The 15,055-nt window shown below is 41.6% G+C and overlaps 2 protein-coding genes across 2 annotated transcripts; both read right to left on the reverse strand.

The window, feature by feature from the left end:
• Positions 1-2,346: 2,346 nt before the first annotated feature.
• Positions 2,347-6,737, reverse strand: LOC135326524 (acyl-coenzyme A synthetase ACSM3, mitochondrial-like). The gene is made up of 5 exons (XM_064504352.1): positions 6,085-6,737; positions 5,155-5,362; positions 4,769-4,912; positions 3,113-3,192; positions 2,347-2,413 (listed from the first exon to the last, which is right to left on the reverse strand). Exons 1-4 carry the CDS (start codon positions 6,092-6,094, stop codon positions 3,171-3,173), a joined length of 384 nt encoding a protein of 127 aa, XP_064360422.1. The 5' UTR covers positions 6,095-6,737; the 3' UTR covers positions 2,347-2,413; positions 3,113-3,170.
• A 3,287-nt stretch (positions 6,738-10,024) lies between these two features.
• Positions 10,025-14,415, reverse strand: LOC135326526 (acyl-coenzyme A synthetase ACSM3, mitochondrial-like). The gene is made up of 5 exons (XM_064504354.1): positions 13,763-14,415; positions 12,833-13,040; positions 12,447-12,590; positions 10,791-10,870; positions 10,025-10,091 (listed from the first exon to the last, which is right to left on the reverse strand). Exons 1-4 carry the CDS (start codon positions 13,770-13,772, stop codon positions 10,849-10,851), a joined length of 384 nt encoding a protein of 127 aa, XP_064360424.1. The 5' UTR covers positions 13,773-14,415; the 3' UTR covers positions 10,025-10,091; positions 10,791-10,848.
• Between the last annotated feature and the right edge of the window lie 640 nt (positions 14,416-15,055).

Genomic DNA, 15,055 nt, shown 5'->3' on the forward strand with positions numbered 1-15,055 from the left:
TGTGGGAACTCCCCTCCATTTGGGGACTCCCTAGGCACATCCAAAGGGGAACCTGATTTCCCGAACACTGAGTATAAACTTCACTGACAAGACTCCACTGGGAAGTAATAGCAGACCTGAAACATCTGGAGATACAACTTGCAAAATAAGCTCTCCAGCGGAGGAAAACCACAACAGTGCTACCGGAGTTATGATAAATTCCAACGTACAAACAGGAGAACAACAGGAGAGAAGCACAATCAATTCCTCTACAGCCATCCATGTTGCATCTAGCAGCAGCTTAAGGACTGATTTACATGATCAAGCCCAAAGCTCTTTAACAGCATCTGCTGACAGATTTGCTTTTCCTCTTGGACAGCCACAGCTATCTCGCGGTACAGGCATTCAGAAAGGGTTCCGCAATGGGCACCTGACGACTACTGCCAAATACAGCTCTCCAGTACATGGATCAGGACTAGTGCTTGTCTCCACTACCATCCCCTCAGTTAATATCTCTGAGGAGGATACTAGTACTAGTTCCGATTGTTTCTCTCTGCTGACTGACTGGGAAGAGGTAGCTTTCATACCAGAATCACAGTATGAACACAATTCAGATTGTGTTCCATTCAAAGATGACTCCAGTACAGCTATTTTAACAGCATCTGAAGAAACAACAATTTCTAGAGTATCAGTTGTTATGAGTTCAGATCTTCAAAGTTTGGGGAAAACTGTGGTACCTGTGGAACCTCGGAAGTCTATCGTTTACAAAAGTCCCGATACTATGATCTATAATGTAGGAATGGTCCAAAGGCAGACTTCAAACTTTTCTGCTTTTAAGTTACCACCTGCAAAGGCAAATGCTACTTCAGCACATTCAGCATTAACTGGAAATGATTCCACTCCCGAGGCTCCTCAAAGAAAGCCAACAAGTCCAAAAATGTTCCCACCAGCAAAAAAACACTCTTTTGCTATCTAGAAAGAGAAGACTGCATCTTTTAGGCATTGCTTACCTTCAAGAAGTTCAAACTTGTCCAAAGTGTCTCCTGCCATTCTGAACTCCACAGTCAATTTGAATCAATCTGTAAGAGCTGCCAAAAATGAAAAACCAACCCCCCCTCGGTGTCATTGTGGTCAAAGAGCTAAAAGACTGTATGTATCAAATACCGGTCCAAATCACGGCAAAGCATTTTGTGGTTGTCCTGTCAGTAAGCAGGAAGGCAATAAGAAAGGCTGTGAATACTTCAAGTGGGAATATGCATCTCTGAAAGAGAAATCTAATGTTCTCACGGTGAATGCAGATGCTTTGACCTCTCCCGGAACTTCTTCCAACACTGCAGGAAATTCTTCCCACAAGAAATACTTGCGTCTTAGACCCTCTATGAGAACTTGAAAATTGATGGGGTTTTGTCCAGATCTTAAGCTTAATTACTTGTTGCTGCTTACTATTATCAGGACGGTCAAATGATCTTAGATATGTCTTCTGAGAATGGGACCAAAATGACATGCTTGGTTAAAGTAAATAAAAGTGGAAATTGCTCAAGCATGTCATAAACTATCTCATTAATGAAGTGAGAGAACTGATCAAGCTGCGAGTGCTAAAATTAAAGTATGAACAGCTGATGGTAAATATTTTACACTTCTATTTTATCATCTATTTTAAACTCTTTACTAGTCCAGTCTTTAAACATCACTGCCATGATACAGATTTTATTTATACTCATTTTTCTAAACATACTTGTATTGAGCTGCAACTTTTAAAAATGTATTTATTGTTGCACTTCTGAAAAGTGATTCTTGATTCCTCGCCAACCTAGAACATTTCCAGGAATGTCCCAATCTGCAACCTTTTCCAGGGAACCTCGACCTGGAATGGCACTAGACTCCTGCTGACCTAAAACAGTTCTGGACAGAATCTCCAATTCAGTTCTACACTCACTCAAGTACAATGGTTCTAGACTTGAGCCACACCTCTAGAATGCTTCTAGGTGCACTGGCTCCAGAACCTTTCCAGGAACCCCTCAATCTGGAACTTTCACAGGCACCACCCCCACCATGACCCAGAACTAGTTGACTGCAAAGTGTTCTAGGCCAGTGAGTCTGGAACCATACCAGGGTGCATACCAGGGTCCCAAGCCAAAAGCCCACTGGCATGAAAAGCAGTCCTTGGATTTGGGGGGCAACTGTTATGATTATTCTATGACTTCTACAAGCTACATTTTCCCACTCTTGATTACTCTAATTGACTTCTTCACATTTTCTTGGCAACCCTAATGGAATTTATTGCTGTAGCTGCAAAGTGTCTGAACATACGGTTTCTGCCTGTCCGTAGCCTTCGTGAATATCCAGCCCAGTGTGCTCTTCCCATTCTCCCATCACTTCAGGGTTGATTGGCTCCCCGGCACTCACACAGTGCCGCAGGCTTCTGAATTTGTAGCTTGGTGGGAAAGAAAAAGCAAATAATTGGCAGAGTTAAGCAGACACAGTGATCTATCTGCAATGTCCCCTTCCTTATTGTATTCCTGGATCATGGAGTCCTTTCTACACGAAAATAAAATCTTCACCAAGTCCTATACATTCCATTCCAATTGTGTGGAGCTAAACATAAAGAAATCTGCAAAAATGCAAATGCTCTTTTATTTCTCCATTATTTTAACATCTAGTAATTGATACAGTGTTTCTAACCCTAGAATCTAAACTGGGGTCTCCAACAAAATGGTAACAAAAAGTCACAGGAGAGTTGCCAAGCTGCACTGACACGCGCTATTCTTGTAGAGCATGGTAGTGGGGGAATGCAGGGGAAAAACAAAGGGAAGGGGAATCCAACTATAAAAGCACTTTGGAAAGTAGGTCAATCATGCTACGCTATCATTATTATCCTACTATTTCATCAGCTAAACTGCTTTTCAAAGTCTCATGCAAGTTTGCTACAATTTGTGGAATCTGTGATGGTTACGCTGTCCCTGAAATGTTTACTCTGGCTTTGTTCCTAATATGTCAGATTCAAGATGTTGAGAAATACATGACTACCTTTGCTGTTACATCATTGTAACTCTGAAGTAAAGTCAAGGTGAGAAGAGCATTTGGTCCACTGTTTTGATCAAATACACTAATAAGGATCTTTTCTTTGGCTTACCTGGACAGTCTATGTTGCACCAACATTCGATAGGCAGTTGGAGCAGAACAGAAGACTGTTATGGGAAATCTTGACAGACTCTAGAGAATTAGAATAAAAAAAAAGGAGATGTCGCTACTGAAACACGTGAGGTCTCACCTACATCACAAGAGATAACATAACGATCTCTGTATTCAGCTTACAAAACTCAAGAACAAAAGCAGTTAGCTTTGTACTCGCCAACACGAATATACAGCAGTTCTATTTAAACAGGTTCTTCTTCAAAACAGAATCTACATCTTTTTACAGCTAGTTCAACGCACCCAAGCTTTGTGCTCTGGAAAGCTTTTCAGTCTCCCTTGCAGAATTTCTTCATAATTCCAACTTAAGTAGAAAACAAAGGAAACCATAAGGCTACTTTTTCAGACGTTCCAGAGGGGAATGACCGATAAAGTGTTCTTCAATGGATCTTAATGTTAGCTAACAATTTTCAGCCATCACAGTAACGTGGGTATGATGATAAAGGGATTCCGTGTAAAAGGAATAATGGTGGTCTTTTTCACAGAGTTGCGTGCAGAGGATGTAACAGAATATAACGCTGGTGCCATTTGTTAAAGAAATATAGGCTTGCTGCCTCTTCACTCCTTAACATGCAGTTCTACAGTACATGCAAGCAAAATTCTCAATTATCTGCTGCTGTCACTCATTTTAACACCACCACCAAAGCACTCCACAAGCTCCTGTCCCATTTCTTGCGGGCTTCACTTTTAGGCCTAGGAATGGATGTTTGCAGGTTTGGGCAGTCGAATCTCCTCTCAGCAGAGTACAGAACAAAAATTTGGGGACGTTAAAGATTCTCGTGTTTGGGGGCTTACATTTACAGCCTTCACTACTGAAATACCAGTTGCTTACTTCCTGGTGAAGCTCACAATTCTTCAGCATACTGCCCCTGAATAGCTCTGGGGAAGTGAAAATCTGGGGAGGACAAGCCAGAGAGAAGAGTGCTGTTGCTGGGCTCTCCTTGCTCTCAAAAGAGGATGCTGAATAAATAAGTATGAGATTGCAGGAGTTTTGTTGAAATCATATTGTAGGGATAAGGATTCTTTGAGGTTTACTTACTTTTTAGTTTGCTCTCTTCTGATTTGTTACTCTTTGCCAGTTAGAATGAGATGCATTGCTACGCCAATTTTCTAAACAACACAGTTTTATAAACTCAGAGATCTCACGAACCTGTGTAGTCCTTCCGGATAGTTCGGAACTATCAGCATTTTGTTCCTGTGGGACTTGTCTCTAAAGCAGTCACGCATGAATTCAGAAGCCTAAGAGCCATGTCTTTTCCCCCTTTTTACGGTACACACTTCATAAACTTGTTCTTTGCTGATGTTCAGTAAATGGGCAATCTATTAATTATACACAATGAAGAGTTTAGAAGAAGTTAAAGAAAATGTGAAAAAAGAGGTTAGTGACTCTGTATGACTGCCAAGTGCAATACACACTAAGGCAGCTAACCTCCAACTACGCCTTGTTGCACAGAAAAAAGGCTTGTTGGGACTGAATAGAACTGCTGCTTTTTAAAATAGTGAAACACAGAGCTGCTGGTAAAATCTTCTCTTCCCCTTCTTTCTGCCAATTTACCAGCTACAGAAATACATCTGTGATTTAAAGTGATAGCCTTACCTTCCACTTACTGTGAGGCCAATGCCATAGCTGCTGTGGGAATGTGCAGTCCTTTTTGGAGCCCCCGTAGTTCCACTGGTAAAATAGATGGCCATCGGGTCTTGACGCTTTGTGGTCACGCAGTGGTGATCAGAAGGAGCATGCCTTTAAAATGTGCAAAATGAGGAATACAGTGATTTGAAAGGGTGAATTACACATTCTTGAAAACGCTTGGCTAAAATAACTTCTGCAGCAAGCAAAAGTGTCATAAACATTGACATTTTCCCACTGTGCAGTCCTGAAGGGAGGAAAATATTTTGGCATGTGCCAACATTTCCTGTTCACAACCAATCACTGTGCTTGCCTTTCATTGTTTCTGTGGCGCTTTCACAGTAGTGGTTACTCACTTCAGGAGCTCTCTGAAGTTCAGCCATCCTTCTCTGTGGCCCTCTGATACAAGCAGCTTGGCTTTCAGAGACTGCCATTCAGGCCCACCTGAGTCCACAGCTGGTGCCACAGAACCATCAGTGATGACACACTTTGCCTTTGATTTCTGTAGTCGATGGAGAATGTCCTTTGCTGTCAGCTGCTGCCTGCCAGGAATCGGGACAGTTCCTAAAGGAGAATACTCTCAATATTTAAGAACAATACTTGTACCTAGAAACAGTCTCTAGCTTGCCTTGTGCTTATTAGTGGGACAGGGCTGCGCTGAAAGCAGGCTTTGGCTCTGCATTTGTAAATATACCCTTCTTTTTCATGCACTAAATTCGACGGGAGGATCACTGCAAGTTAGAAAATACTAGGCTCAACATGGGACAGCCAAAGAAACCAACAGAAGGACTTTTTTGGGGTGGAAAGCATTGCCACTGGGACATGCTACCCCTCTGGATTTGTATTCTTCACTAGTAAATACAGGTGTACCTGTCCTCACAGGGTATGCTGCTGGCGTTTGTGAGGCCCCGAGACATTCTGGGCTGTAAATACTGGCAAGCCGAGTATTTAACATAGCCCACAGGGGAACATGTGAAACACACGGGTAAGTATGTGCTAATTGCATTGTAAGTTAAGAAGACGATGCATTTGCGATGCATCACAAGTGCTGGAAAGAGGAGAATGACAGAGGTCCACGGACTCCCAGAATTTCCTTAACAGCTAGAGCATGTTCAAAAAATCCTAAAAGTACCATAAAGACAAAACTTGGCATGAAGGGTGTTGACCAGCATGGCAGTGATGATCATCCCCGTTAGCATGTTTGTAGTTCTGAGTCTATTAAATAGCAATGATCGGTGTATGTGACAGCAGCTATAGCTATACATCATTTCTATGCTTTTACTAACCTGTTCGCATGCAAGCCACATTCAGCAGCCACCACTCCGGGATCCTGGGCAGAATCCAAATAACTCTGTCTCCCGGTTGCAGACCACAGGCACCAGACAGTACATTAGCCGCTTGCCTGGACAGGACTCCCAGCTCTTCAAAGCTCCACTTCACTTCTTCTCCGTCACCGCTTACCCACCACAATGCAGGGTTTTCAGGCTTTTTGCCCTCCTACAGGACAACAGGGCACAGTGCAAATGCTTCATTTAGGGAACATGTTGCCTTTAATTTAAGCCTGAGGAAGGAAAACAGTCATCATTTATTGAATGCTGAATAAACCTGGGGCATAATAAATATGAATGAATAAACCGGGGGGTGTAAGCCATAAAGTTCAACTGAATGGTTACAGGGCCAAGATAGAATGGATTAGTTTAAGACTGAGAGAAGGGATTCATGGTTCTTCCCATTCTGACTTGTTACAGGGTAAGTTACTTACCCTTATGCTTACTTACCTCAATTGTAAAACAGACACCTGACTTGTACAGTGACCTTGAGATTTATTAAGTGCGAGGTGGTATTTCTGAAGTCGTTTTTCCTTTACCGTGAAGAGGCTATGAAATGCTGTATATTAATCACCTGCATTTTTCTTCTTAGTTATTCTAGAATAGGAAGCCTAAAGGGACAAAAGGTGCCTTGCAGGATCTGGGGATAGCTTTTGCAGGACGGGAGCATTCTGGTAAGTATGATATGATGATTCTCATCTTATATATTTTTATAAAGCTAAACAGCTACTGTAACTTTTTCAAGTTACGTAATGCTCTGTTCAACAAAAGCATCAAAATAAGAAAGACCAGATGCTTCAAAGATTAGAGTTTGTCATCTCTAAGTTTATGCTTTTTTCTGAAATCTGGCCTAGTCCTTTGAAGTGTATGTTGCACAACACAGCCAAACATTAAATTATTAGGGTTCAAAAGAAAAAGACAGTGGGGGAAGAATAAGGAAATCGAGGGAGAATCAAGGAAACTTGATCTTACTGGATAGGTCTGGACATCTTATTAGTGTAAGAGAATATTAGTACAATCGGAATTTGATATAAGTGATAAAACAAAACAAGAATGTTAGTAATCAGGACCATATATTAAACTCTGGTTAGATGACCATTAGATGTTCAGCAAAGGAAACTTCACTGCCACTGCCCTTTTCCAAACTTTCTCTAGAAAACCATGTGTCAGAGTTCCGTGAATCCCTTCCATTTATGTAAGCCTTACCTGAATGCCTTTTCCCCCACTAACAGTAGTTTAAAAGGAAGAATATGAACATAACCATTCTTTTCAAGGCTTGGATGATTCTCGGAATACTGCCCGTCTTGCTTGGAGGATGATTTGTGATGGATGTGTGCTGAAGGTTACTAAATCTTTGGCTAAGCTTAGTAACTTCCTCACATCTTCCCTTCTACTTGCTTCAGAGCCTGGCATCCAGATGAAAGATGAGCTATTCAAATAAACAACCCAGCATCTTGACTATGAATTGAACAGAACATCATTAGGCTAATATGCTTATTAATTTAGAGCATTGATTTCTACTTCTGGGGATTCATTTCCCCAAATCTCCATTTGTGGGAACTCCCCTCCATTTGGGGACTCCCTAGGCACATCCAAAGGGGAACCTGATTTCCCGAACACTGAGTATAAACTTCACTGACAAGACTCCACTGGGAAGTAATAGCAGACCTGAAACATCTGGAGATACAACTTGCAAAATAAGCTCTCCAGCGGAGGAAAACCACAACAGTGCTACCGGAGTTATGATAAATTCCAACGTACAAACAGGAGAACAACAGGAGAGAAGCACAATCAATTCCTCTACAGCCATCCATGTTGCATCTAGCAGCAGCTTAAGGACTGATTTACATGATCAAGCCCAAAGCTCTTTAACAGCATCTGCTGACAGATTTGCTTTTCCTCTTGGACAGCCACAGCTATCTCGCGGTACAGGCATTCAGAAAGGGTTCCGCAATGGGCACCTGACGACTACTGCCAAATACAGCTCTCCAGTACATGGCTCAGGACTAGTGCTTGTCTCCACTACCATCCCCTCAGTTAATATCTCTGAGGAGGATACTAGTACTAGTTCCGATTGTTTCTCTCTGCTGACTGACTGGGAAGAGGTAGCTTTCATACCAGAATCACAGTATGAACACAATTCAGATTGTGTTCCATTCAAAGATGACTCCAGTACAGCTATTTTAACGGCATCTGAAGAAACAACAATTTCTAGAGTATCAGTTGTCATGAGTTCAGATCTTCAAAGTTTGGGGAAAACTGTGGTACCTGTGGAACCTCGGAAGTCTATCGTTTACAAAAGTCCCGATACTATGATCTATAATGTAGGAATGGTCCAAAGGCAGACTTCAAACTTTTCTGCTTTTAAGTTACCACCTGCAAAGGCAAATGCTACTTCACCACATTCAGCATTAACTGGAAATGATTCCACTCCCGAGGCTCCTCAAAGAAAGCCAACAAGTCCAAAAATGTTCCCACCAGCAAAAAAACACTCTTTTGCTATCTAGAAAGAGAAGACTGCATCTTTTAGGCATTGCTTACCTTCAAGAAGTTCAAACTTGTCCAAAGTGTCTCCTGCCATTCTGAACTCCACAGTCAATTTGAATCAATCTGTAAGAGCTGCCAAAAATGAAAAACCAACCCCCCCTCGGTGTCATTGTGGTCAAAGAGCTAAAAGACTGTATGTATCAAATACCGGTCCAAATCACGGCAAAGCATTTTGTGGTTGTCCTGTCAGTAAGCAGGAAGGCAATAAGAAAGGCTGTGAATACTTCAAGTGGGAATATGCATCTCTGAAAGAGAAATCTAATGTTCTCACGGTGAATGCAGATGCTTTGACCTCTCCCGGAACTTCTTCCAACACTGCAGGAAATTCTTCCCACAAGAAATACTTGCGTCTTAGACCCTCTATGAGAACTTGAAAATTGATGGGGTTTTGTCCAGATCTTAAGCTTAATTACTTGTTGCTGCTTACTATTATCAGGACGGTCAAATGATCTTAGATATGTCTTCTGAGAATGGGACCAAAATGACATGCTTGGTTAAAGTAAATAAAAGTGGAAATTGCTCAAGCATGTCATAAACTATCTCATTAATGAAGTGAGAGAACTGATCAAGCTGCGAGTGCTAAAATTAAAGTATGAACAGCTGATGGTAAATATTTTACACTTCTATTTTATCATCTATTTTAAACTCTTTACTAGTCCAGTCTTTAAACATCACTGCCATGATACAGATTTTATTTATACTCATTTTTCTAAACATACTTGTATTGAGCTGCAACTTTTAAAAATGTATTTATTGTTGCACTTCTGAAAAGTGATTCTTGATTCCTCGCCAACCTAGAACATTTCCAGGAATGTCCCAATCTGCAACCTTTTCCAGGGAACCTCGACCTGGAATGGCACTAGACTCCTGCTGACCTAAAACAGTTCTGGACAGAATCTCCAATTCAGTTCTACACTCACTCAAGTACAATGGTTCTAGACTTGAGCCACACCTCTAGAATGCTTCTAGGTGCACTGGCTCCAGAACCTTTCCAGGAACCCCTCAATCTGGAACTTTCACAGGCACCACCCCCACCATGACCCAGAACTAGTTGACTGCAAAGTGTTCTAGGCCAGTGAGTCTGGAACCATACCAGGGTGCATACCAGGGTCCCAAGCCAAAAGCCCACTGGCATGAAAAGCAGTCCTTGGATTTGGGGGGCAACTGTTATGATTATTCTATGACTTCTACAAGCTACATTTTCCCACTCTTGATTACTCTAATTGACTTCTTCACATTTTCTTGGCAACCCTAATGGAATTTATTGCTGTAGCTGCAAAGTGTCTGAACATACGGTTTCTGCCTGTCCGTAGCCTTCGTGAATATCCAGCCCAGTGTGCTCTTCCCATTCTCCCATCACTTCAGGGTTGATTGGCTCCCCGGCACTCACACAGTGCCGCAGGCTTCTGAATTTGTAGCTTGGTGGGAAAGAAAAAGCAAATAATTGGCAGAGTTAAGCAGACACAGTGATCTATCTGCAATGTCCCCTTCCTTATTGTATTCCTGGATCATGGAGTCCTTTCTACACGAAAATAAAATCTTCACCAAGTCCTATACATTCCATTCCAATTGTGTGGAGCTAAACATAAAGAAATCTGCAAAAATGCAAATGCTCTTTTATTTCTCCATTATTTTAACATCTAGTAATTGATACAGTGTTTCTAACCCTAGAATCTAAACTGGGGTCTCCAACAAAATGGTAACAAAAAGTCACAGGAGAGTTGCCAAGCTGCACTGACACGCGCTATTCTTGTAGAGCATGGTAGTGGGGGAATGCAGGGGAAAAACAAAGGGAAGGGGAATCCAACTATAAAAGCACTTTGGAAAGTAGGTCAATCATGCTACGCTATCATTATTATCCTACTATTTCATCAGCTAAACTGCTTTTCAAAGTCTCATGCAAGTTTGCTACAATTTGTGGAATCTGTGATGGTTACGCTGTCCCTGAAATGTTTACTCTGGCTTTGTTCCTAATATGTCAGATTCAAGATGTTGAGAAATACATGACTACCTTTGCTGTTACATCATTGTAACTCTGAAGTAAAGTCAAGGTGAGAAGAGCATTTGGTCCACTGTTTTGATCAAATACACTAATAAGGATCTTTTCTTTGGCTTACCTGGACAGTCTATGTTGCACCAACATTCGATAGGCAGTTGGAGCAGAACAGAAGACTGTTATGGGAAATCTTGACAGACTCTAGAGAATTAGAATAAAAAAAAAGGAGATGTCGCTACTGAAACACGTGAGGTCTCACCTACATCACAAGAGATAACATAACGATCTCTGTATTCAGCTTACAAAACTCAAGAACAAAAGCAGTTAGCTTTGTACTCGCCAACACGAATATACAGCAGTTCTATTTAAACAGGTTCTTCTTCAAAACAGAATCTACATCTTTTTACAGCTAGTTCAACGCACCCAAGCTTTGTGCTCTGGAAAGCTTTTCAGTCTCCCTTGCAGAATTTCTTCATAATTCCAACTTAAGTAGAAAACAAAGGAAACCATAAGGCTACTTTTTCAGACGTTCCAGAGGGGAATGACCGATAAAGTGTTCTTCAATGGATCTTAATGTTAGCTAACAATTTTCAGCCATCACAGTAACGTGGGTATGATGATAAAGGGATTCCGTGTAAAAGGAATAATGGTGGTCTTTTTCACAGAGTTGCGTGCAGAGGATGTAACAGAATATAACGCTGGTGCCATTTGTTAAAGAAATATAGGCTTGCTGCCTCTTCACTCCTTAACATGCAGTTCTACAGTACATGCAAGCAAAATTCTCAATTATCTGCTGCTGTCACTCATTTTAACACCACCACCAAAGCACTCCACAAGCTCCTGTCCCATTTCTTGCGGGCTTCACTTTTAGGCCTAGGAATGGATGTTTGCAGGTTTGGGCAGTCGAATCTCCTCTCAGCAGAGTACAGAACAAAAATTTGGGGACGTTAAAGATTCTCGTGTTTGGGGGCTTACATTTACAGCCTTCACTACTGAAATACCAGTTGCTTACTTCCTGGTGAAGCTCACAATTCTTCAGCATACTGCCCCTGAATAGCTCTGGGGAAGTGAAAATCTGGGGAGGACAAGCCAGAGAGAAGAGTGCTGTTGCTGGGCTCTCCTTGCTCTCAAAAGAGGATGCTGAATAAATAAGTATGAGATTGCAGGAGTTTTGTTGAAATCATATTGTAGGGATAAGGATTCTTTGAGGTTTACTTACTTTTTAGTTTGCTCTCTTCTGATTTGTTACTCTTTGCCAGTTAGAATGAGATGCATTGCTACGCCAATTTTCTAAACAACACAGTTTTATAAACTCAGAGATCTCACGAACCTGTGTAGTCCTTCCGGATAGTTCGGAACTATCAGCATTTTGTTCCTGTGGGACTTGTCTCTAAAGCAGTCACGCATGAATTCAGAAGCCTAAGAGCCATGTCTTTTCCCCCTTTTTACGGTACACACTTCATAAACTTGTTCTTTGCTGATGTTCAGTAAATGGGCAATCTATTAATTATACACAATGAAGAGTTTAGAAGAAGTTAAAGAAAATGTGAAAAAAGAGGTTAGTGACTCTGTATGACTGCCAAGTGCAATACACACTAAGGCAGCTAACCTCCAACTACGCCTTGTTGCACAGAAAAAAGGCTTGTTGGGACTGAATAGAACTGCTGCTTTTTAAAATAGTGAAACACAGAGCTGCTGGTAAAATCTTCTCTTCCCCTTCTTTCTGCCAATTTACCAGCTACAGAAATACATCTGTGATTTAAAGTGATAGCCTTACCTTCCACTTACTGTGAGGCCAATGCCATAGCTGCTGTGGGAATGTGCAGTCCTTTTTGGAGCCCCCGTAGTTCCACTGGTAAAATAGATGGCCATCGGGTCTTGACGCTTTGTGGTCACGCAGTGGTGATCAGAAGGAGCATGCCTTTAAAATGTGCAAAATGAGGAATACAGTGATTTGAAAGGGTGAATTACACATTCTTGAAAACGCTTGGCTAAAATAACTTCTGCAGCAAGCAAAAGTGTCATAAACATTGACATTTTCCCACTGTGCAGTCCTGAAGGGAGGAAAATATTTTGGCATGTGCCAACATTTCCTGTTCACAACCAATCACTGTGCTTGCCTTTCATTGTTTCTGTGGCGCTTTCACAGTAGTGGTTACTCACTTCAGGAGCTCTCTGAAGTTCAGCCATCCTTCTCTGTGGCCCTCTGATACAAGCAGCTTGGCTTTCAGAGACTGCCATTCAGGCCCACCTGAGTCCACAGCTGGTGCCACAGAACCATCAGTGATGACACACTTTGCCTTTGATTTCTGTAGTCCATGGAGAATGTCCTTTGCTGTCAGCTGCTGCCTGCCAGGAATCGGGACAGTTCCTAAAGGAGAATACTCTCAATATTTAAGAACAATACTTGTACCTAGAAACAGTCTCTAGCTTGCCTTGTGCTTATTAGTGGGACAGGGCTGCGCTGAAAGCAGGCTTTGGCTCTGCATTTGTAAATATACCCTTCTTTTTCATGCATTAAATTCGACGGGAGGATCACTGCAAGTTAGAAAATACTAGGCTCAACATGGGACAGCCAAAGAAACCAACAGAAGGACTTTTTTGGGGTGGAAAGCATTGCCACTGGGACATGCTACCCCTCTGGATTTGTATTCTTCACTAGTAAATACAGGTGTACCTGTCCTCACAGGGTATGCTGCTAGTGTTTGTGAGGCCCCGAGACATTCTGGGCTGTAAATACTGGCAAGCCGAGTATTTAACATAGCCCACAGGGGAACATGTGAAACACTCGGGTAAGTATGTGCTAATTGCATTGTAAGTTAAGAAGACGATGCATTTGCGATGCATCACAAGTGCTGGAAAGAGGAGAATGAAAGAGGTCCACGGACTCCCAGAATTTCCTTAACAGCTAGAGCATGTTCAAAAAATCCTAAAAGTACCATAAAGACAAAACTTGGCATGAAGGGTGTTGACCAGCATGGCAGTGATGATCATCCCCGTTAGCATGTTTGTAGTTCTGAGTCTATTAAATAGCAATGATCGGTGTATGTGACAGCAGCTATAGCTATAAATGATTTCTATGCTTTTACTAACCTGTTCGCATGCAAGCCACATTCAGCAGCCACCACTCCGGGATCCTGGGCAGAATCCAAATAACTCTGTCTCCCGGTTGCAGACCACAGGCACCAGACAGTACATTAGCCGCTTGCCTGGACAGGACTCCCAGCTCTTCAAAGCTCCACTTCACTTCTTCTCCGTCACCGCTTACCCACCACAATGCAGGGTTTTCAGGCTTTTTGCCCTCCTACAGGACAACAGGGCACAGTGCAAATGCTTCATTTAGGGAACATGTTGCCTTTAATTTAAGCCTGAGGAAGGAAAACAGTCATCATTTATTGAATGCTGAATAAACCTGGGGCATAATAAATATGAATGAATAAACCGGGGGGTGTAAGCCATAAAGTTCAACTGAATGGTTACAGGGCCAAGATAGAATGGATTAGTTTAAGACTGAGAGAAGGGATTCATGGTTCTTCCCATTCTGACTTGTTACAGGGTAAGTTACTTACCCTTATGCTTACTTACCTCAATTGTAAAACAGACACCTGACTTGTACAGTGACCTTGAGATTTATTAAGTGCGAGGTGGTATTTCTGAAGTCGTTTTTCCTTTACCGTGAAGAGGCTATGAAATGCTGTATATTAATCACCTGCATTTTTCTTCTTAGTTATTCTAGAATAGGAAGCCTAAAGGGACAAAAGGTGCCTTGCAGGATCTGGGGATAGCTTTTGCAGGACGGGAGCATTCTGGTAAGTATGATATGATGATTCTCATCTTATATATTTTTATAAAGCTAAACAGCTACTGTAACTTTTTCAAGTTACGTAATGCTCTGTTCAACAAAAGCATCAAAATAAGAAAGACCAGATGCTTCAAAGATTAGAGTTTGTCATCTCTAAGTTTATGCTTTTTTCTGAAATCTGGCCTAGTCCTTTGAAGTGTATGTTGCACAACACAGCCAAACGTCAAATTATTAGGGTTCAAAAGAAAAAGACAGTGGGGGAAGAATAAGGAAATCGAGGGAGAATCAAGGAAACTTGATCTTACTGGATAGGTCTGGACATCTTATTAGTGTAAGAGAATATTAGTACAATCGGAATTTGATATAAGTGATAAAACAAAACAAGAATGTTAGTAATCAGGACCATATATTAAACTCTGGTTAGATGACCATTAGATGTTCAGCAAAGGAAACTTCACTGCCACTGCCCTTTTCCAAACTTTCTCTAGAAAACCATGTGTCAGAGTTCCGTGAATCCCTTCCATTTATGTAAGCCTTACCTGAATGCCTTTTCCCCCACTAACAGTAGTTTAAAAGGAAGAATA

This window comes from Dromaius novaehollandiae, unplaced genomic scaffold, assembly GCF_036370855.1.
Source record: "Dromaius novaehollandiae isolate bDroNov1 unplaced genomic scaffold, bDroNov1.hap1 HAP1_SCAFFOLD_125, whole genome shotgun sequence".
NCBI classification, from domain to species: domain Eukaryota; kingdom Metazoa; phylum Chordata; class Aves; order Casuariiformes; family Dromaiidae; genus Dromaius; species Dromaius novaehollandiae.

What these genes read in the sequence shown, in the direction of transcription:
- LOC135326524 (XM_064504352.1), bottom strand. An exon ending in AACTTCAGAGAGCTCCTGAA is followed by an intron (nt 4,913 to 5,154) that starts GTGAGTAACCAC and finishes CACATTTTAAAG; the next exon opens with GCATGCTCCTTCTGATCACC. An exon ending in GGCCTCACAGTAAGTGGAAG is followed by an intron (nt 3,193 to 4,768) that starts GTAAGGCTATCA and finishes CTAATTCTCTAG; the next exon opens with AGTCTGTCAAGATTTCCCAT.
- LOC135326526 (XM_064504354.1), bottom strand. An exon ending in AACTTCAGAGAGCTCCTGAA is followed by an intron (nt 12,591 to 12,832) that starts GTGAGTAACCAC and finishes CACATTTTAAAG; the next exon opens with GCATGCTCCTTCTGATCACC. An exon ending in GGCCTCACAGTAAGTGGAAG is followed by an intron (nt 10,871 to 12,446) that starts GTAAGGCTATCA and finishes CTAATTCTCTAG; the next exon opens with AGTCTGTCAAGATTTCCCAT.